This window comes from Nannospalax galili, unplaced genomic scaffold, assembly GCF_000622305.1.
Source record: "Nannospalax galili isolate Female #2095 unplaced genomic scaffold, S.galili_v1.0 scaffold336, whole genome shotgun sequence".
In the NCBI taxonomy this organism is placed as follows: domain Eukaryota; kingdom Metazoa; phylum Chordata; class Mammalia; order Rodentia; family Spalacidae; genus Nannospalax; species Nannospalax galili.
In genome coordinates, this window is record NW_008343385.1 from 366,835 (window position 1) to 389,732 (window position 22,898).

Below are 22,898 nucleotides of genomic sequence, written 5' to 3' on the forward strand. Positions count from 1 at the left end.
TTCACTTACTCTGAATTCAACACCACTTCAGGGCACAAAATGTGATGAGGTCTGTTTGCCAGGCAAACACTTGGAAATCCAGGGCCATGGAAGTGTTTATGCATTCAACTTTTGTTGAGTGCCTGCCCCATCATAAGGCACTTTGCATTCCCACCTGGCTCTGGGGCAGGAAGGAACAGACATGGAGTCTGGGACCCAGAGCTGATCTTTTCAGAAACAGGCATGGTGGGTGCGTTTCCCACCAGTTATTTTCCCAGTGTGCCTGTTAGTGCTTATGCTTGGCCAAGGCAGTGGTAGGGGTGGGGGGTAAAGAGGAGTATGGGGGTGAGTGGGAGGGGGGTTAACGGGATTGGTTTGGGAGGATGTGGACAGAGAGCAGAAAGCAGAAGCAGCTCTTGAGTGAACAGTGTTTAGCTACTGATGCTGGGGAGACATGAACAGCTTCCTTCCTCTCAGGATGGCATCACACAGATAGGAAGCCAGAACAAGACATGGTATAGGCATGTTGAGTGTTGAGGATTGCTAGCCTTTTTTTTTTTTGTCAGTTCTTTGAAACAAGCATGAGGTAATTATTTTCATCTCAGAGCTCAGATGAGAAGAGATTACATAAAGAACTTTAGCACTGTTTTCATGACCCATCATTTCCAAATGCTATTAAGTTGAAGGTCGGTGCAATTATCTCACCACTTATTTAACCGAGTGAGTTTACAGAGTCAGTTATGGTGAAGAGAATGTGAGCAGAAGAGATTTTTTGTTCATTCCTATCTCCCTAACCCTCTCGCTGTCATTTTTCCAGAGTCTCCAATATTCAGCAGCAGCTCGCCCAGCTGGCTAATGAGTCATGGCCAGGCATGGCCGAGGCTGACAGGGACCGGCTGCAGCTCATCAAAGAGAAGGAGGCCCTATTGCAAGAACTGCAGCTTATTATTCAGCAACGGAGGTCAGGAGAAGACGTGGCTCGGCTGGAGGAGGAGAGGAGGCGCCTGGAGGAAGAGATCCAGTGCGCCCGGGCCACATCTGTGCAGGGTGCCACAGAAAGGTAGGCGGCCCTCCCAGGCTTAAGGGGCAGATGGGTGCCAAACTTCATATTCCACAGCACTGGGTTCAAGTTGGGTCTGGAATTCCTAGGTTTTTCGTAAAGAAAACACTTCCAGTGAAGCACCAACTAGAAAAACTAAATGAATGACTTGTATATGGTTTGAGCATGTTCTTGGAGCAGGTTGAACAGTCTTTGTGTGAAATGCTTGAACCTGAAAGTGCTTCCAATTCTTGAGTATTTTATTTTAAAGTTTTATTAGTTCTTTGGGAATTTCATACAGTGTATTTTGATTATACTCACTTCCCTCTCCCAACACTTACCCCACTTCCTATCCACCCAACTTTGTGTCCTCTTGAAAACAAACAAACAAAACAAAAAACATCATTTCCAATTTGTGCTGCCCATATACTTTAAAATTTTTTATTACATTTTATTTATTTTGTCAATATGAGTGTATATGTGTGATTGCGTGGGAGACACAGTATACATGTGGAGGTCACAGGACAACTTGCAGGTGTCCATTCTCCCTTTCCACATTGTGGGTCCCAGAAATCAAACACAGATTATCAGGCTTGGCTTCAGGTGCCTTATCAGCTAAGCCATCTCCCTGTCCCTAGAGTATTTAAATTTCTTTCTGAGGATTTCATATATGATGTTTTAATATTTGTTATTGTTATTTTTATTCATTTTGAATGCTAAGTGAGCCCTCTGTCCTTGAGATACAGCTCCAGTCCTGCTCTCTCTCTCTCTCTCTCTCTCTCTCTCTCTCTCTCTCTTTCTGATCTTTTTGGGTGATTGAAGATGTGATCTCTCAGCTTTCTGCTCCAACTGCCTTTCAGGCTGGCCTTGAACTCATAGAGATCCTCCTGCCTCTGCCTCCTGAGTGCTAGGACTAAAGGTGTATGCCACCATGCCTGGCCTCTCTATCTCTCCTTCCCTCCCTCCCTCCCTCCTTCCTTCCCTCCCTCCTTCCTTCCCTCTCTCCTTCCTTCCCTCCCTCCTGTTCTCTTTCTTTTATCTCCTTCCTCCTCCCTTTGTTTCTTCCTTCATTTTTTGATATAGGGTCTTGTGTACCCAGGCTGGCCTCCAAGGTGCTATGTAGACAAGGCTGGTCTTGTATAACTGATCTTCCTGCCTCTACTACCCAAGTGCTGGGATCACAAGTATAGTATTGGGGGCCAGAGGGTTTTTTCTTTAATATTTGCATAGATTAGATACATTGATCCTTCCTAATCTGAAAATATAAAATCTAAAATGCTCCTCAATCCCATACTTCTTAAGCATTACTTATGTAACTAGACAGTTTAGAATTCTACAGCTCTTCCGATTTGGGACTGCCAGATCAGGAGTGTTCGACCTCTACTGAAATCAGGTACCATCTGGCATGCTTCCTTACTGAGTGCACAGGAGGTAGGAGCATGTGCTTTCTGTCTCATGAAAGTGCCAGCTGCTTCCGAAGACTCCCAAGGCTCCTGGCGCCTTCTCAGAACTAGGGCATGAAAGTCAGGCATGGTGGCTCAAGCCTATAATCCTAGCACTGTGGAGGCTGAAGCAGGAGGGTTGCCTCATGTTCAAGACCAGCTTTTGTTACAAAATTTCAGAGTTTCATAGTGGGCTACGGAGTGAAATCTTATCTCCAGAAAAAGAGAAGCAAACACATAAAGAAGTGGTAGGTGGTAGAGAGAAGGAAGGAGGACAAGCGATGCGCCATTTACACTAGACCCTTTCTGGTGTTAGTGCTTGCGACTTCCGCCTGCAGTTGCAGAACAGTGCTCTAGGTGGGCTTGGAGGCAATGGCAGGAAGATGGGCTTGAAGAATTGCTCCTTGTAGCATTGTGGGTGTCTCCCTACTGCTTTTAGCTCTGACTTTGATTTCTAGCCGGGGAAGCCAGCTCTTTCTTTTGCAGTAGGAAACCAGTAGCCTTTTATGAGTCCATTTCTGAACGTGCCTCTCCTCAATTACTCTGGAGACTCTTTCAAGCACAGGACATGTGAAGCCAGTGTCTTTTGTATTCTCTGATGCCAAGTTGCTCAGCCTTTCATCGTGTGCCGCATCTCCTGGTTTCCATTTGCCGCCTGTGATTGCGGAGTGTGCCGAAGGCTGGGTCTGCTTTCCACATTTAACAGCTGTCAGTGGTTTATCTGTGGCTATCTGCTGAGCTTTGGGGAGCCTACTCTCATTTGTTAATATGCTGACTCCCTCCAATTCATTGACATGATCTTAAACTGTATCTCTCTGGTCATTCTCTACCTAGAGTTTAAGTCACCAGAATTATTTGATCTATACAGATGCATGCAGTGACTATTTCATCGTATCTTCTGAACATTCTTGTTTGGTTGGGCAATATGGGTGTTTGGATATTCACTAATCTTTAGGGTAATCTTTAGGGACTTGTGGCACCATTGCAAGAAAGTGGTGGGGCTTGGAGAATTCAGACTCTCGTAATGAGCAATATGCGTCGCCTAGAGCTGAATCTGAATTTATTTTTTTTAATTTTATTTATTTATTGTGACTATTATTGTTTTGCCTGAATGTATGTAAGTTCACCAATGTTGTGCAAAGCCCACAGACACCAGAAGAGGGCGTTGGGTCCCCTGAAACTGGAGTTATGGACAGTTGTTAGCTGCCAAGTGGATGCTGGGAATTTAACCCAGGTCCTCTACAAGAACAGCCATCTCTCCAGCACCTGAGTCTGAATTTTATTTTTTATTTTATTTTATTTTTTTTAAATATCTTATTATTTTTATTTTATATGTATGTGTGTATTGCTTGCATGTAGGTAAGCACATCTGTGTCGTGCAATGCCCACAGAGGACAGAAAAGGCTGTCTGATTCCCTGGAACTGGAGTTACAGACAGTTGTTAGCTGCCATGTGGGTGCTGGATTCGAACCTGAGTCTTCTGCAAGAACAATCAGTGTTCTTAACTGCTGAGCCATCTCTCTAGCCCCCTGAGTATGAATTTTAAAAGGAACAATACTTACTGAACTTTTCTTTTGTAATCTTGGGTTTCTGTGATTTCTTAGTTAAAGGTTGGCTTCTATTCTGCCGCTGTATTCTCTGTTGTATGTTCTGGATAGGAAGGCCTGGAGTTCTCATTAGTCTCAGTTCAGGAGTTGGTCTTGGTTCACAGATAATTCTCTGGAAACACCACCCACACAACCTTGACTGTAACTGCCTCCCCTGTGGAGGTTCAGTGTGTGCCAATGCTGTGGTCACAGGATGTACATCCACAGAGCTCCCTGGCTAGTGTTAAGTTTAGCTCTGATGCCTAGGTACAAAGGATAGAACAGTGCTGGACTAGTTTTCATCTAGATGGTGGTCTCTTGTGGGACCAGTCTGTGTGATTGTTTCTGGGACCCAGAGCCTTCAATCAGAGCTGAATGGACCCACATAAATTTCCTAAGTCTTCCTCTATATGACCTTGGCCACCAGGGGAGCATACATGATAAGTGCCTTTCTCCATTATACTTTGAGGGCTCTGCAGAGAAATGAGATGAAACCAAAGGCACCAGAAGGATCCTACAGCTCTTGACATTTTGTGCATAGTAGATGCTGGGCACATTTCCCAGTGTTGCTTCCCACCCATGAGGTGCTTCTCCCATCACAGTCTATAGGGTGCTAGACCCCAGGGTGGAAGGTGGGACAATGGGACTGATGCTATCATCTTCTGACTGAGTTGGGGTAGCTAAATGACCAGGACCCAGTGTTTACCTGTCTCAGCTCCAGGGTCATTCATACAGAGAGTTACAGTTGGAAAGTCTAGTGAGGGACATAGGTAAAAATTTCTTTTTATTACTCTTTATTTTCTGGAAAAGAAATTAAAAATGAGAGTTTGTGGCTGTTTCTATTGCTCAGCCTAAGGTAGGAATTTAAGCATAACACAAAATCCGGGAAATGTCTCATGAATAAATGATGCCCTCCCCCTTCTTGCCACGTAATAAGAACAGGTGTCCTGACTTTACGTTCAAGCTTGGAATTTGCATAGCCCAGGCAAGTTACTTTCACTCCTTTAGTGTCAGTTTCCTCTTCTGTAAAATGGGTATAGAATCAAATGAGCAATAAGAAGTGAGGTGTGGACATTATTTCAAGGGTGTAATGGCCTTCTCCTGCACGCATATGTGTCTTCTGGTGTGACATTAAACATCTACCCATGAGGGAATTGTGTTGGAAAAGTTGTTTCTTTGTACAAATAATAAAATGTTTTCCTTAAAATTTTTAAGTAAGGGGCTGGAGAAATGGTTCAGTTGTTAAAAGCACTGGTTGCCCTTACAGAGGACTGGGATTCAATTCCCAGCAACCACATAGCAACTAACAACTGTCTATAACATCAATTCCAGGGGAATCTGACACCCTCTTCTGTCCCCTGTGGGCACTGCACAACATGGAGTACCTGTGCACTTACATATATACAAGCTATACACTCCTATACATAAAATAAAAATAAATAAAAATTTAAAAATTATAAGTAAGAAGAATATTGAAAATATTGCTTCTAGTGTTAAAATATTACTAAGGAATCCCAAAAAGGTTTTGGTTTGTTTGACATTATTACCCAATTAAAGATAACGGGCTGGGAGAGATGCCTCAGCAGTTAAGAACACTTGCTCTTCCAGAGGACCAGGGTTCGATACCCAACATCCACATGGTGGATAACAAACTGCTGTAACTCCAGTTCCAGGGGATCTAGTGCCCTCTTCTGACCTCTGTGGGCATTGTATGCATGTGGTACACTTACATACATGCAGTCAAAATAGGCATACACATAGAAATAGAAGTAAAAGATAAAGATAACAAAACCTTACTATAAATAAAAAGCTATGACTAATACTGTTTTGAAGCAAAAAAATAGATCCAGATGAATGCTATTTAACACTTTTATAGTAAACTTTTTCAACATCTGGCTGTCTAGATAGAACATTTGACCTGTTGTTATGTTATTTGTGGTGAACATATGAAAATTTTGCACAGATAACATGGTTGGGAAGCAGGACCTTATGGGACCCCTGATAGAGTCTTAGGGATCCCCTGTCCATCCACCTGTCCTCCCACTCACTTATCTAATTGCCTATCTATGTATCCATGTGTTTACATGGATCTGTTCACTTCACCTTTAATTCATTTGCCCCATCTACTCCTATTTCAAGAGTCTACAGTATTTCAGGCTCTACTCAGAGTGCCAGGGTTATATTTTCCAAACAAAACAAAAACATTTTTATTATCTTGTCATTTGTGATACAGAGGCCTTTATAACTGATAATCATTTCAACCTAAATTACTTCTGGGGAAATTATAATTGAATTTTCTCTCCCTTCCTCTTTACTACATGGTGCTGGGGATAGAATCTAGCTCATTAGGCATGCTGGGAAAGCATTCTAGCACTGAACTACATTCCTAGCCCCTATAGCTGAATTTCTTGTCATGAAAATACACTCTTAGCCGGGCCTAGCACTAAACTACATTCCTAGCCCCTATAGCTGAATTTCTTGTTATGAAAATACACTCTTAGCCGGGCCTGGTGCCACATGCCTTTTTTTTTTCCAGCAGTCGGGAGGCAGAGGCAGGCAGATCTCTGTGAGTTCAAGGTCAGCCTGGTCTACATAGTGAGTTCCAGTCCAGTTGGGGCTACAGGAGACCCTGTCTCAAAAAGACCAAAAAAAAAAAAAAGAAAGAAAGAAAGAAAGAAAGAAAGAAAGAAAGACTAAAAGAAAGAAAGAAAGAAAATAATATGCTCTTTGCCTTTCAAACTCACCAACTGACCATTTTTTAATCTATAGAATTCTACTTCAGGAAAAAAGAAATTGTCTACTTATGCAGCTGGAAGAAGCTACACGCTTAACATCGTATCTCCAGTCACAGTTAAAAAGGTAGGCTACTTTAGAAAGGAAATGTATACTTATTTTTTTATCACAGTGGCATGTATTATATTACAGTGACATGTGCATGAATTTCATAATTTCTTTTAGCTTGGATTTTCCCCTAGTGGAGCTTAGAATCTGAAGTAGGGATAAATGAGTGGAAAAGTAGATAGGTTATGTTTTGTTCATAACTTGACAAAATGCAACTGAACTGAAATGAGGTGAACCAAGTTTGCTTTCACAGTAAGTAACAGTTTAATGTGATGGCACACCCCTATAACTCCAGCACTGTGGAGGCTGAGGCAGGAGGATAGACTGTTCACATGTGGAGTCAAGTTTAATGAAGAAAGTGTGTAATCTATTTAGAAGCCTCAGAAGGGTTCATCTATGCATATTTTGTTATGGATCTTTTTTTGATTTATTTTTATTTTTTTATGTGTGTGAGTGTATTGTCTACATATCTATAAGCACATCTGTGCTGTGCAGTGCCCAAAGAGGACAGAAGAGAAGAGTGCATCGGATCCCCTGAAACTAGAGTTACAGACAGTTGTTAGGTACCATGTGGGTGCTAGAATTCGAACCTCGGTCTTCTTCAAGACTAGCCATTGCTCTTAACTGCTGACCTGTCTCATGCCCCGCCCCCCCATTTTGAATCTTTTGTATGAATATTTTAAAGCAAAATCTGGATGTGCCATGGAAGCTCCCCTTGTCAATTCCTTGCTGTGTTGTGAAATACAATGTTAAAGGCTTTGTGTCAATGACAATTTTGGTTACTCCTCCAACTCAGGAGGGAGTGTGCTGTTATCCACTGCCCTTTAGGACTGTCATTACAAAGAGATAAGAAACAAGCTGTGCTCAGATGCTCTTAGACTTAGAACTACACTCCTGTTACCTTTGCTCTTTCCTGGGGCCACTGGCCAGGCAGTGTGGTGGGTGGTGGGAACAATATATGCTTTTCTGAGACCATGGCTCTTTCATTTCAGCCTGTCTGCCAGCACCCTGACCGTGTCTTCTGGGAGCAGCCGTGGGTCCTTGGCTTCTAGCCGGGGCTCACTGGCATCCAGCCGTGGCTCCCTCAGCTCTATCAGCTTCACTGACATCTATGGTCTCCCACAGTATGAGAAGACCGATGCGGAGTGTGGCCAGCTTCTGCGCTTTGATCTGATCCCCTTTGACTCCCTGGGGCGTGACATCTCCTTCACAGACCCACAGGGCCACTTGGGCTTCCACAAGCAGAGGAGGTCCCTGGATACACCCCAGTCTCTGGCCTCACTCTCCTCCCGCTCCTCCCTGTCCTCTCTGTCACCACCCAGCTCACCGTTAGACACTCCCTTCCTCCCGGCTTCAAGGGATTCACCCCTGGCACAATTGACTGATGGCTTTGAGGTGCCAGGCCTGGGCGCCCTGGATAGACTGCGGGCACAGGCCTCTGCTTTGGGAGATGAAGATTTACAGGGGACTGCGATACTTCAGCCCCATGGACTCCCTGGGGAAGGAGAAGGACCCCGTGAGCGGGCACTGCAACTTGCTGCTCCCACCAGTGGAAGTAAGTAGTGATGGGAAGAAAGACCTGAGTTTCTGGGAAGCATTTGTGGGCTGCGGCATTGAGGCATGTGACTGTCAAGTCCTGGCAAGTTGTTAGTTGAAAATTATTGATCAGGCTAAGAAGACTCCAGATCTGCATTAGCCCTTGCTGTCTCTGTCAGGAACAACTGACTTTGACAAAGTAGTCCTTTCCTATATTTGGCTTGTTTATAGACTGCTCAATTATTGCAAGTAGTGGTAAGAACTACATGGTCTTCCATTTTCAGAGACTGATAAAGAGGTAGTAGGGCGTCAGTGCACTCTGTGGGGCATATGCTAAAGTGGAATGCTCTGTGTATGCTTACCTCACACCAGCACATAGACTTCTGTCTGGTAGTAGCCCAGTGGAAATATATGCTTCCTGTGTGGCTTTGACTGCATCTCTTTAGCCATATGCCCATGTTTCTGAGTATGTAATTCTGTCAAACATGGAACTGATCATGATTGTGCCATTTTAGAAGACATGCCAGTAGGTATCAAAGCATTTCTCTGTTGCTCTCCACATAGGAAAGCACCAGGCTATAGAAGACTTCATCCACGCATCATATTAGTTCAACATCTCATTGATATCAGGGTACTGTTTAAGAAACCATTGACCTGTTGGGCCTTATTGACTGTAACTTAACAAAACCAAGAACAAGTGTTTAGTTAACTTTTATCTGCACAGCAAAAAATGTTTTAGACATTCTGTTTAGGCAAGCACTAGATAATTTATATAGCGTAGTGGATAATGTCTGGAGAAACATTTGGCTGTCACAACCAGGCAGAGAATGGCCCTCTGGGGTCTAGTGGGTCGAGGCCAGGGAGGCTGCTAAACATCCTGTAGTACACAGCACAACCGCCCCTCAACAAAAGGCAATATAGCTCAAGATGTCAAGGTGGAGGCTGAAAATCCCTAGAAGCACGCTGTTGGATATTTGTGTAACAAAGGGTGAGAAATAAAACTGGAATACGAAACCAGTATGGTACTGTGGAAACAGCTTCCAACAACCAGCCTGAAGGCCATGGTTCTGTTCCCTGTTGTGTGGAGTGCTAGCTCTCAGACTTTCCTTTAACTATCCCACCCTCCCTGCCCTCAAGTTGATCCTTATAGTTTCTTCCATTTGCCATCATTCTGTTACCTAGGTAATAGATGCATTGATAGAAAGATCAGTTGATCTTTAGATTAGCTTGTCTATAAAGCAGGAGTCTATTAGCATTTGCATGCTTAACTGGAGACCATTATGTTCTGGGCCGATGTTGGCTTTTTGATGTCTGTTATTTTAGTGCCTTCCCTTATGTTTGTAAAAACCCTTTTATATCCCCAGATACCCTGTTTCTGTAACTCATGCATCCAGGTAACCTGCATTCCCTTTTTCCTCCTTGACAGTGATAAGTTCATCACTCTATGTGTATTCCTTTCAAGCAGAAATGAAATAAGGACGAATTAATTGTACATATGTCTTGATTAAACTTACTTTTCTAGTGTTTCCTCCTCTCCTGTCTATTTTCTTTGAAGTTTGGAATTCAAGAATATTAGTTTGATTGTGCAGAAAGTCTACAAATGAGTCTCTGGGATCAAGGGAAAGACAGGGTAGGAGAGGGAGATGCTGACTTAATTTTTGATCCTGATTTCTTTAGTTTTCCTTCTCACATTGACTGTCAAGATCCAACTATTTAAACTGGGATTTTGCCTTTTTTTCCCCTCTTCATCTACATTTCAGGATTGCCACCTTGTGGTAGAGTCTTGAATGACACTATCAGTTGACTGGATGTCCTTTGAAATTGGAAATAATTGATGGAATCAATTCCTGGGTCCTGCTGGGTACTTTCAGATGGCTGCATTGAGCAGCCAATCTTACGCCTGGACACAGGGGACTCCTTGCCTTCCTGTGAGCTTCAGGAACTCTGGAGCCCAGAATTGTTACAGCATGCAAACATGCTTATCAGACTACCCTCATTCCTGTGATGCTCAGGGTCAAACATTTCCTTTCCGCCTTCCTTTCTATAGTACAAGTTTGACTTCAAGCAAGTTTTAATGATAACATTTTAGTAGGATAAAAATCTAAATTGTGTAAGCCCACAAGGCCATGGTTTTCGCCTTCATACCTTAAGGCAGTCAGGTAGGCAGGTAGCAAGACAGGTAGGCTATAATTTTCAACAATTTTTGCTACAGTTTTGTCTTTTTCTGGATTTTGAAAGTCAAACATACCATGATTTTGAAATACTTTACTATTTTTATCCCCCTACTAGTATTTGCTAATCAAAATCCATAAAAATCTTGACTTCGCTCAACTGTTTATTGATGCTTTTATTATTCATTCTCTGTTTAAAATAGTTGGCTTAAATCTTACGGGTTTTTTTCACTCTGATTTTTTTTATCTTTTCTCATGCGGCTCCGCAGAGACGTTCACTGTAAGTGGCCCTGATGTTTTCTTCATTCCCCTTTGTTGCTCAGGCTGCGGGCACATCTTGTGCAATGACCTCATGTTTAGGATGGCTGGGGATGGCAGCTTATTGTCATTTTCATTATGATTTCACTGTTGATACTCATGATAATCATGTAAAAACTATTCTAATAGCTTTCATTGTGCATTCCCCGTGTGTATTTTTTTTTCTCCAAAACTTAATAGCATTCATTTATTTTCATATGTCAACTGGCAGCTTTTGCTATATTGTGGTTATCAGGTTTTTTATTTTTCTTTTTTATTCAACAGTATATGTTGAATAAAACAACATATACATAAACAGCTTTGGTTTTGGTGTCTGTCTGTCTGTCTTGAATGAGGAAAAGATCAGAGTTTTGTTTTGTTTTTAATGAATGGGTAGAAGACTTTCTATTCCCTGCTTCATTGGCACTGGTTCCAATGTTAGCTTTCAAGACCAAAGGTGGACATGTAGTGTGAGCATTGCTGTGCCGTTTCTCACCCAGGGAAACTGCTGCAGGTACCCCGGTGACCCCTGCTTCCAGTTGCTCTGTGAATTCAGTGACTCAGCTTGGGCTCATCCCTTTCCCTCTTCTCTGGTGGGGGCTCCCATTGTAATGATAAAAGAAAATTTTTAGTTAGAGTTGCTCCTTGAGACCTATCTGGAAGTGGGAGAATTGTTACCCGGTTGCTGTTTCCTTAAAGGGATTTCAAGCTGTGTGTTTGGGGAATAGATATACGGATACCTTCCATTTGAAGGTATAAACCAGTTAAGAAAATGTCAGTGGTTATCTTTGGCTCTTGATTAAAGAAAATATGAAAGATAAAAATCAAATGCTCAAGAATAATAGTATTCTAACCCAGGGAAGCAATTTTGGGAGCCAGTCTGGTGTAGGGGGGCTGGGGAGGCTACTGCAGGGAGAGCAACAGACAGATGTGAGTCCTAGCACCTTCTGCAAACCCCAGGTCTCCAAGACAGTGCTTTTAAAGGGCAAAACTGTCTTTAATTTCAAGATCATTGGGGTTTATTTTGGTAATTTTGAAAATCTAATCATGAAAGCAACAAGTTTATTGTATAAAATGTGGAAAATACCATAAAAAAGGAAAGTGAAAAATAGCACCTCTCAGCAGAGCCGTTGCTCTGGGTATGAGGATGTTTTTTTTTTTTGTTTGTTTGTTTTTTTTCAAGGTTTTCTAAAATCAGCATATGTATTCATTCAATTTTATATCTTACAGGGTTTATACTGAGTTCACTATTGTATAACTGTATTAATTCAACTGTGAACCTAAAAATTTACAGCCACTTTTGAAAGAGATGTATCCTTGCTCTGGAGTGTGTTACTGAATATGTTAAAGCTGTAATGAAATGCTTCTTCTAATCATGTGCTTATTAAATTTTTTAAACTCAGCATATGTGTTAGATACAATTGTGATACATTCAAACGAAGTGTCAGTGTGGCCCTCCTCCCTCGTTTCCACTATACTTGCTTACCCATTCCCTCTTGTAACCTACCCCCTCCCAGACTCTTTTGAGAATCTTTCTTAAAGCATGATTTGAAAGGGCTTCCCACCAGCAGCATCTTTGTGCTTATCAAAGGGAAAAACAAGTTTTAGGAATCCAAGTGTAGTTCTAGACAGTTTAAGAGGTTTTAAACTAGCCAAAGTCAGCCAGCCATAATGGTACATGCTGTAATCCCTCCAGCGTATGGGAGGATAAGAAACATCAGCCAGGACTGTAGTGAGCCTCTGCCTAAAATAAAAATAATTTTTTAAAAGGCCAGACAAACTATTCAGATGTCTGTTGCTTTGGTTTTGGTTTTGATTTTCAATTTTAAAGACAACCGTGTACAGTATCTATCTGCATGGACATGCCATGGCTTATCTCTGGAGCACTTAGTGACTGTAGTACTTGATTGAAAATGTCCTGGCCTTCTGTGCTGTCACCTCCTGACCCAGGTGTGTCCCTTGTTTGCAGCAGTGACTCTCCGGGAAGACAGTGCCAAGAGGTTGGAGAGAAGAGCTCGCCGTGTCTCTGCATGCCTGTCGGATTACTCACTAGCCAGTGACAGCGGGGTGTTTGAACCTCTAACTAAAAGGTCAGGAGGTCCATTTTGTTTCCTCTTCCCTAAGTACAGTTGCCAGAGTATTACTGGTATACACTCGAAGGATCTATGTGGAAATGGTTAGATTTTGAATTTTGTTCATGGCCCATGGATATTTTCTCAGCTTCTGTAAACTTTTTTGAAGTTGGGCCTGAGAATGCTGTGGGCAAAACTCCTCTGGCTTCTGTGTGCTCTTTGGAGGCTGGCTCTCATTGTGTTGTTGTGCTCTAGGAGGGTGTTGTTCCCTGACCTTAGACCCCTGGAAGTGAAAAAGAATAAGTAGATGCACAGTGCACACAAGAGGCCTGTGTTTTTAGAGAGAACGTTTCCTATGAATGAATTTCCTCATTTTCTTCTTTCTTTACATACAAGGATCCCCTTGTGATGGAAAAACATCTTTGGGAATTCTGTTGTTCATTTTGATTGATTTTCTTTGATGTCCCTGTTTCTCTGTATAGTTACAAATCTCAGATATCTATAAAGACATTTCAGTCATTGAAACTTTTTTGAAAGTTTATTTTTTGGACATTGCCTTGAATGTCACATGAAATTTTGGAAATAATGCAGTTATTTTCTAAAACAAAGCAAAACTCTGGAACTACATGAATAGGAAACAGGAAACCTGACCTGGTGACTCATGCCTATAATGGAGGCTGAGGCAAGACTTTCGATGAGTTTGAGGCCAGCCTGGGCTACATAGTGAGTTCCAGGCCAGCTTGGAATAAGAGTGAGACCCTGTCTCTAAAACTGAGAGGGGGCTGGTTGGCTGGCACTCATGAGATACTCATGGGTCCTGGGGATCTGCCATGCCCTTTGAGCCCCTTAATGAACGTATTTACTTGGGTCACAGTTTGATGAAACTCTTCTCAGTAAGACCCTTGAACATGAGAGAGCTTCTGCATACCTACAGTACTCAGTTCCTTTTAGAATAAATCTGGGTGAATTTCCCACTGCATTCAGGAGTGAAGATGCTGAAGAGTCTGCTTTTGGAGACACATGTGGAAACAGCGACCCCCAGATCTATGTGGGATTTCTGTGAGTATAGAAGATAACTTCCCAGTTGCTCTTAAAGAGGTCCTGTGGAATGGGACCCACCTCGGTGCTTGTTCCTCCATACTTGATACCCCAAGTCCTCTTTCAGCCTTAAAGATGCCCTAAAGGAAGGGGCCTGCTTTGGGTTTCCCATTTCCATGGCACAGGTGAATGGGGGTGGAGGGACCCCATGACCCTGGTGTTGCCTCCCCATTCTTGATAGCCCCAGTCCTGCCTTGACTGGTCTCAGGTGAGTTGATAAGGGTAGAGGGAAGGAGGGAAAGAGAAAAGTGGCTGCATTGTTGTGTTTCATTGCTGATGTCACATTTGAGGACTATTGCTCTAGAGTTGGGGCTCAGAAAGCTGAGGTGCTCCAAGTCCCAGGAAAAGTCCAGCTCTTGGGGACATCTTTCACATTTCTGCCAGGAGTTAACAGCATTAATTGCAGTATAGGTAGCAGGACCCTCGTCCTCACCTTGCATCTATAAAATTGCACTTACAGGTTTCTAGTTACAGTTTGAGTAAAAGCAGTAGCCATGGTGTTCATGCTGGTGAGACAGAATGTTTGGGTCTTTGTAGTTTTAGTTTGCCCACTCTTGTTATCCTGGTCCATGTTTGTCAGTATTGATACTGTTGACATTTAGAAGCAGGTCATTTCTTGCTGTGGAGGCCCATCTTGTATACTGTAGTATGCTTGGCTACATCCTTACCATCCATCTGTTTGACACTCCTTTCCTTTCCAGTTGTGGCAAGAAGTAATGTCTCCAGATATCACTGATGTCCTCTAGGGGTAGAATGAGGCAACATGCCTCTCAATCAGTGTGCACTCTTGCAGTTGAATCAGAGAGTGTTTTCCTCCATGGGAAACTTGCAATCCGTGAACTTGAGCTTTATTTTCTAGGCATGACAGTACCAATGAATGTCTCCTCGTACACGTGCTACAACTGAGGAACCTTGCTGGGCTGGTGATGAAGGAAGACTGCAAAATGTAAGCTCCTAGCACTGGAGCTCTGGAGGCCGTGTGCAACTACTGATGACCTTCCTCTGGCTTTCTTCCACACTGAAAAGCTTGATAGCCTATTCTGTTTGGTGATTAGGGAGGGGAAAAAGTATTTTGGAGCATGAGTTTACAGTAAAACCCTAGAGAATATCTATCTAAAGTATACAGAATTACACTTTTTTTTAAAAAAAGAGCTTAGTTAATTAGTTGGGGCATCTAGTGTACTGCCAAGGAAGTGCCTGTCATTGGCAATATTGAGGCTAACCCCATCTTTCCAGGGCCCATGGTTGGGTAGTGATGATGTCAGCCCACTTGGATCTGTGATCCCCCAATGGGCATCAAGATGACTGAGGCTGGGATCAGGGAGTTCTTGACTAGAAAGAGGAGTAGGAACTAGGAATTGGAACCACTTAACAGTCAGGGAGTGACCTTGACCTTGGTGATGGGACCTCTCTCTGTCTCTCTCTCTCTCCCTCCCTCTCTCCCTCTCCTCCCTCCCCCCCCTCCATGCCCTAAGAGGCTGCCTGTGGAGGGGCTCACTTACCAACGTGCAGGACTTTGCCGATAATAGTCCGTTCAAATCCGGGCATGGTGGCATGCTTTTAATCCCAGCACTCGGGAGGCAGAAGCAGGCGGATCTCTGGCCAGCCTTGTCTACATAGTGAGTTCCAGGCCAGCTGGGACTACAGGGAGACCCTGTCTCAAAAGACCCCCCCCAAATAGTCCATTGAGGTCTAAGGAAGCCCCCACTGTTCTTTGGGAACTAGTTTTCTAATTATTTTTTGAAGCAACCTGGTATGTGTAGCTGATCCATACTGGGAATCAGCTCACCTGGTGATACATATAGCAGTGGTCACAAATATTTGTTACCTCCAAAATATGTGCCAAGTTCCAAAGTGTGGATAGAAAGCACAGGAAACATGGTATTTCCCAGTGAATGCTTAGCTGATAATTTGGCAGGTGGAGCTGTGAGGCGAAACCGAAAAAGATCTTGATGAAACAGTATGTCCACAGGACCTCAGAGCCCCCAGTCTTTCCTTGGCAAGTCATTACTCCTCCTTCCAAGCTATAGGAACACATCTGTCCTTTGGAAATGAAGGGTGGGGGACACACAGGTGTCATGCCATTGAATAAGTGTATTAGTCCTTGCTGCCTACCAACATGCTTCCTCCCCTCTATTCCCAGCCACATCCGCGTCTACTTACCCCCGCTGGATTCTGGCACTCCAAACACCTACTGCTCCAAGTCTCTGGAGTTCCAAGCCCCACTGGTGTTCAATGAAGTATTCAGAATCCCTGTGCATTCCAGCATGTTGACGTTGAAATCACTTCAGTTATACGTGTGTTCAGTGAATCCGCAGCTACAGGAAGAACTGCTGGTATGTGTGGAGCCAGGGCCTCTGGTCACTCTCATGGTGCTGTGGAGACTCAGTTCTCTCCTTGCACCATGTGGGTTGTGATGGTCAAACTCAGCTCACCAGTCACAGCCACAAGGGCCTTTCCAGTTTTTATCTTTCTGCCTTTCTCCATTTCTATCTCTTTTTTTTTTTTTTTTTTTTTTTTTTTTTTTGTCTTTTTGAGACAAGGTCTTCCTGTAGCCCCAGCGCCCTTCAGTCTGCTTGGAAACTGTGATGATGTTAAGTGAAATCTGTAGCAAAGAGGATAGAAAATCAGTGATCTTGTCATCTGTACTTCAAATGTATTGTCTCAGTCAGCGCTTGCAAAAATCCCATGAGAGAGCTTCCATATTGTCCCCATTGTCAGGCAAGGGAGAAAGTATGCTTGACTGACTCAGCACATAAAAATATAGGATGGTTAGTTCAATTTGAATTTCAAATAAATGATAAGTGCTACTATAAGTATATCCCAGGCAGTTTTTGAGACTTAAAGACAAAGAAAAACCTACCTTCATGTATTTGAAATTCCAGTTCAGCATGGTAGTCTGCATTTCTCTGGATATCCCACAACTAGTCCTTAAAAGATACTATGTTAGTCTTCAGGAACCAGTCAGCTAATCCCCAAACAGAAGTGGGCAGCCAGGTTGGTGCCCATAACAGGAAAAATTAAAGGTATAGATTCAGCCAAGCCTTTACCGTATCAAAAATTCTTGAGCAAATCAGTGGCTCATCAAGTGGCACATTCCTGAGCCAGACAGCACCCCAATTTGCCATTCTCTTCCCTGCTCCCCTTTCCTGTGCTTTCTAACTATGCTGAACAAGCAGAGAGAACCCCATTCACAATATTTGACTTCTTCCAATAGGAGTGGACTATTTTTTCCTACTACTGAACTGTGAAGATGTTTGAAGGGATTGCAGTTATTATGTGAAATCATTTACTACTGGTTCTGGCTTTTATTTTTAACACCCATGCAGGGCATTGCTCAGATAAACTTGGCCGACTGTGAGAATTCAAGCGACATGCAGCTGCACTGGTACACTGTGCAGGTCTTCGCCAGCCCTGAGCCACCTAAGTTGAGAGAGACTGTGCGGGTGGTGGAGAGTGCCACGCGGGACACCATGCATGCCGCCTCGGGGAAGACGGTACTTGGCCCTAGCTCAAGCAACAATCTTTTTGTGACTGTTTTCTTGATTTTGAGACAGATTTTGCTTGGGGAAGACATTTCTAAGCAGATTCTATGTAGACCAAAGTCACCATATGGTATCAACAAAGTAAGTTCAGGAGAAAGAATCTAAAAGAAACATATCCATACCTAAGGCCACTTCATAAGAATGTGTTTTTAGTACAAAAATGTTTGGGATCACTAGTGGCATGTTCGTTTTGTCCAATTTTGTACACACAGAGCTATAGGCACGGGGCAAAAAGTGAGTTGTTGTGGATGGTGGGATTAGGTCACCTGCATGGCTGGCTGGTTCTCAGAAGCATCCTTTCTTCCTTTAGGATGCAGTGACAGTGCTGTTGGCCAGAACCACGGCACAGCTGCGAGCTGTGGAGAGAGAGCTGGCTGAGGAGCAAGTGAAGCTTGAGTATACTGAGGAGGAGATCCTGGAAATGGAGCGTAAGGAAGAACAGGGCGAGGCTGTGTCTGAGAGGTGAGTGTCAGCTCCCCTGTCCTCCTCTGCCCCTGGAAGAGGTATAGAGCTTCTGAATAAAGCCTTAGGGCAGTGAGACACTTGGAGACAGACTAGAGTGCCCAGCGCCAGTCAGTGTGGCTCTCAGGACTGTTTCGGGAAGCAAGTTGCTTCCTCCTCTTTGCATCTCTAGAATGTTCTGAGTGGGGCTTCTGTACCATTTCTTGGGAGCCTAAGTTTGGTGGGGAATTTCATGCTGATCTGGACAATGGAAATCCCATAACCTCTGTACCCCAGTCCTCTTCCTTTTTATTCCAGAATTTCTTTTCAAGACTGCCCTCTGCCAGGACTAAATATAACAAAGGTTCCCCCGCCTCTTATTTTCTTTTTCTTTTGAGGCAGGATCTTGCTATATAGCCCAGAATAGCTTTGAACTTCTCTTGCCTCAACCTTTTGAGTGCTGGGATTATAGGCAAATGCTTCCATGCCTGCCTCAGACTCCCTTTAAGATTTTTTGTAAAAGGCTGTAAGAGCCAGGGTAGAGGTACATGACCATAGAGAAATAGAATCCCACAAGCTCCTGGGACCCTGCTCATACAAAGGTACAGTGGTGTCAGCATGCACAAGACCCATGCAAACTCAAGCAGACAGAAACCCAGCATAGAACTGTGGGAATGAACAGCAGACACCAATCTTAGCTGAAGAAATATTGGCAACTGATTACTGCTGGGTGAAGAAGAGCTGATCTTCCTAAAGTGAGGGACTCTAGATGGACTGACTAGATCTCTGCAGATGAACTTGCACTGAGGAACATCTCTGGGGACACTAACTTGACACAATAGGCCTTAACACAAATGACAGAATGTGTGAATTCCAGTGGGGGCGGTTAAAGGGGGGGTGCCATTGGGGCAGGGGGTATAAAGATAACTAAGATTGACTGAGATGTTCTGTATGAAATACACAAAAATTCAATAAAACTTTTTTCAAGAATTTATTTTATAGTAGTGGGAATTAAACCTAAGGCGTTATGCAAGCTCAACAGGTGTTCTGCTACTGAGCTACCCTTCACTATTTTTTTTTTGTTAAAACCCACCTTATGGAGATTTAATCCATCTGCAATTTACATCTCACGGGTCTGGGGTATGCTTACAGTGTGCCCTTTTCACCACTGTCAGTTGTGGAGAATTTTCAAGATGCTGAAAAGAACAGTCACACCCATTCCTCCTTTCCTCTGGCTGTATTCAACTGCAACCACTCTGTCTCTATGGACTTTCCCCTTCTGGTCATGTTCCTAAATGGAACCATACAATCATCATAATCGTGTAGTGTCACTTTGCATGTTGCCTGAAGCAGCCCATCGGAGAGTCCTTGACTGTAGAAACCTAAAGCAAATGGATAAGTAGTTGAGGTGAAGGGGTTCTCTAGTAGAGTTCCTGGAACCTTAGGTAGATGCAGTTGGGTATTAAAGACATACTCTTTTTATTTTTTAATTTAATCTTTTTAAAATTTAATGTTAGGGGAATTTCATACTTGAGTATTATATTCACATCATTTCCACCCCTCCTAACCCCTCCAGCTCCTCCTAAGTCTCCCCACTCCTCAGTTTTGTGACCCCTTCTTTATTATTGTTTTGTATATATATATGTATATTTATATATTTATACATATATCCATTTATACATATATCCAATTGGAACTGGATAATCTATCAGGGAGTTCATCCCAGGAGAAAACTGACTCTCTTTCTTTATGAGCACCCACTGATTGCTCTTATCTTTTCATTTAGAGTTGGGACCTTGTGAAATTTCCCCATCTATGCTGGCATGTCCACTGGTGGTGTCATTATGCGGGTCTTGTTTAGGCAACCATATTGTTGAGATTTCATGACTGCGGCTTCCCTGTCATGTCTAGAAGACACTTAAAAGATAGACTGTTCATGAATGGCTTTGAAGTGCTGTCTTCCCTAGGAGGCAGAAATACCTCTTCTGCTTTTGGGGGATAGAAGCTATACATTCAAAGCTATATCTTCAGTCATTGAAAAGAAATAGGTTTACTTGGCTCCTTCTGGTACTCTGCTCTGAAAGAAGTCACCCCTGATCAGCTTTTGATGGGCTCTTGCAATGTCCACCTTTAGGAGTTGGCAGGCTGACTCGGTTGATAGTGGCTGTAGCAACTGCACCCAGACCAGCCCCCACTACCCAGACCCCTGTTGTGCTGCTGTGGATTCCATTCATGGTCATGTCTTTACTGGCCAGGCAGATCCTTACAGTCCTGAGAAACTTCAACCCCTGCTTCTTAAGGTAAGTACAAAGCATCCAAAGGACCTTTGAATGTATAGTACCACACCAGACCTGGAAGGAGAGGGGTGTGTCCCCAAACTTATTATGGGAAGTGTGAGGGACAGGGTGGAGGAGAGGCACTGGAAAGCTGGACTGATGTGTTCGCATGCAGGAGTATAACACATGCTCTCCAACAACTATGTAGCCTGTGGGTGTTGGGGAATATGGAGATACATGGCAATAAGTAGACAGTGGTATTGGATTTGAGGATAACCACCAAGCAAGGGCTGTAGTTTACTGAATGCTGAACAGTCACATCAATTGATCTGAAAGGCTTTAACATGGGCTCAGCAGGTCCTATGGAAGTGTTCATCACCTATAGATTACAAGGAAAAGACAGCTGTAACTTAAATGGGGGGGGCTTTTGACTCCTGTGTATATCATTTGTGGTAATTCATTCCAAACTTAAGGGTCAAAAAAGCTTGGGACAGTTTTCAGGGTCCCAAAGGTTTGGGGAGGTAATACTTCCTGTTACTCTGCCCCCCCCCACCTTTGTTTCTTGAGGAAAAGAAGAAAATCAAAATATCTCTTTGCCCCTTTTGGTCATCTCATCCATCCCATTTAGTTGACCCGGTTTCTTCACTGAAACTGTATTACCCTGAATGTTCAGTGCACAACCACATGTTTGCACCTGGCCCCTGTGACACTGGATATGAGTCTATGCCTTCATAGCTTCTTCTGTTGTACCTTGTGCAGCAGGTTGAAGTCGATGTTTTAGACTAGGCTGCCAGGAATCGCTGCTGTTCTGTTGTTCACAACCCTGAAAGTAGCAGCCACCAAATGAGTGGCAGGGGAGGTTAGCTTGATGATTTCCTCTCTCTCAACTTTTTATTTCAAAAAACTTGAAATCTATAGAAAAGATGCAATGAGTACCCATATTCCCATCATCAGGGGTCCTCTTCCCCACATTTACATTCTATTTTGTCCTGTGAACACAGTAGGTGCTAGGCATTGCAGATACAAGGAACGAAACAGAAATGTCCACTGGAAGGTGAGGGTGGGGCAAAAGGAAGGATAAATCAGTGTTTTCAATAGTCAAGGGGTCACTAAAAAACAAGATGATTGGGAAGTGAAGTTGATATGGTTAGAAATGTTTGAAATTTCAGAAAGGGTTTCCATTTAAAAATATAAATTTGCATTTTCATTTTGGCAAGGTCAGGATTCTGAGATGGTATCATCGCTATGGAAAATGGCATGACACTTCTTCAGAGCATTAAGAAGAGAACAACCACTGGGCATGGTGGCACATGCCTGTAGTCCCAGTACTTGAGAGGCCAAGACAGGAGGATTGCCATGAGTTCAAATCCAGCTTGGGATAAATAATGAGTGCCAGGCCAGCCTAGGCTACACAGTGAGACCTTCTCTCAAAAAATCGAAAAAGAGGCATTGGTAGAGAGATTGAAGAGAGAAGGAACTACTGCATGTTCCAGCAGTGTGCCTTCTGGTTGGTAGGTAGGAAAAGGCATGTAGACCAGCAGGGGGAAACACTGGCGAGGCAGTTGTTCACACTAAGTGTACCACTTGTGCTCTCAGTGAAGTAGCCATTAGTGATAAATGAACTGCCCCTAGGTTGACAAAGAGACCACCACAGAAGACCTCTTCCTGGAGGAAACGGTGAGCGTCCGCAAAGAGCGGCCCAGCCGCAGGGCCCGGGGCTCGCCTTTCGTTCGCAGCAGCACCATAGTGCGCTCACAAACCTTCTCACCTGGAGCAAGGAGCCAGTATGTTTGCAGGGTGAGTTGGAATTCCTTTGTCCCCAGTCTGCAACATTTTCTTCCTTGTTTTCTTTATCATGTTTTCATTGTTACTATTTCTGCTAAAATACATGTATTCTTACAATTCATGAAAATGTATAAATGAACACTGTATGTGAATGGAGATTAGAAGAGGGCTGGACACGCGGCTTTCCACCGGGCCCTAAGTCTGCTGAACTCAGGATTTCCTCAGAATTCTACCTCATTGCTTGCCCTCTGACTTTAAGTGCCATATGTGCCCCATCCCATGGTCAGGAGGCAGAGAGAGATATTTTGACATCAGCCCCAGAAACAGCAAGTCAAAACAGGGCCTGTCTTGAGTTGGATGACAATCTCCAGACAGGTAGCACTTGGGTGTCCTTTTTATGCTTCGAAATTCTGAAGCGCGGTCACGTGCCTGAGCAGCAGGGTACCAGCCATCTTGAAGACTGCAGGTGCTAAGGAGTGGGTTCCAACTCACCCACATGGAAATTGATACTTTTTGGATGACGGTAGAGAAATGCAGTCATCTCATATTGGGAGGCTCCACTAAATACTGACATCCAGGTCCCAATCCCAGAGATTTGTCACTGGTCAAAGGTGGGACATGAAGCTTCCAAGTGGTTCTCATGTGCACACCAGACTGAGAACCTCAAGTAGGTGGATGGGAGACCCAAGCCAGTGTTGTCAATGAAGGTAGGACAGTGCATTTGAGGTGAGTAGGCAGTGCTACAGTGACCACCATTGACCTGGACAGTGACATTGTTTTAGGGCAAATG

At 43.5% G+C, this 22,898-nt stretch overlaps 1 protein-coding gene across 2 annotated transcripts in view; it reads left to right on the forward strand.

Moving 5' to 3' along the window:
* Nucleotides 1-22,898, forward strand: part of Wwc3 (WWC family member 3) — a 119,352-nt gene that overhangs the window by 89,788 nt on the left and 6,666 nt on the right. Inside the window, exons 9-19 of one of the 2 annotated variants that reach the window (XM_008839480.3) lie at nt 797-1,039; nt 6,816-6,905; nt 7,880-8,442; nt 12,861-12,981; nt 13,948-14,022; nt 14,921-15,007; nt 16,205-16,397; nt 17,391-17,558; nt 17,917-18,068; nt 20,182-20,347; nt 21,956-22,120. In XM_008839480.3, coding sequence (XP_008837702.1) covers nt 797-1,039; nt 6,816-6,905; nt 7,880-8,442; nt 12,861-12,981; nt 13,948-14,022; nt 14,921-15,007; nt 16,205-16,397; nt 17,391-17,558; nt 17,917-18,068; nt 20,182-20,347; nt 21,956-22,120 — 2,023 coding nt within the window. The remainder of the gene's footprint in view (nt 1-796; nt 1,040-6,815; nt 6,906-7,879; nt 8,443-12,860; nt 12,982-13,947; nt 14,023-14,920; nt 15,008-16,204; nt 16,398-17,390; nt 17,559-17,916; nt 18,069-20,181; nt 20,348-21,955; nt 22,121-22,898) is intronic. The other variant, XM_017799762.2, reaches the window with a different exon arrangement.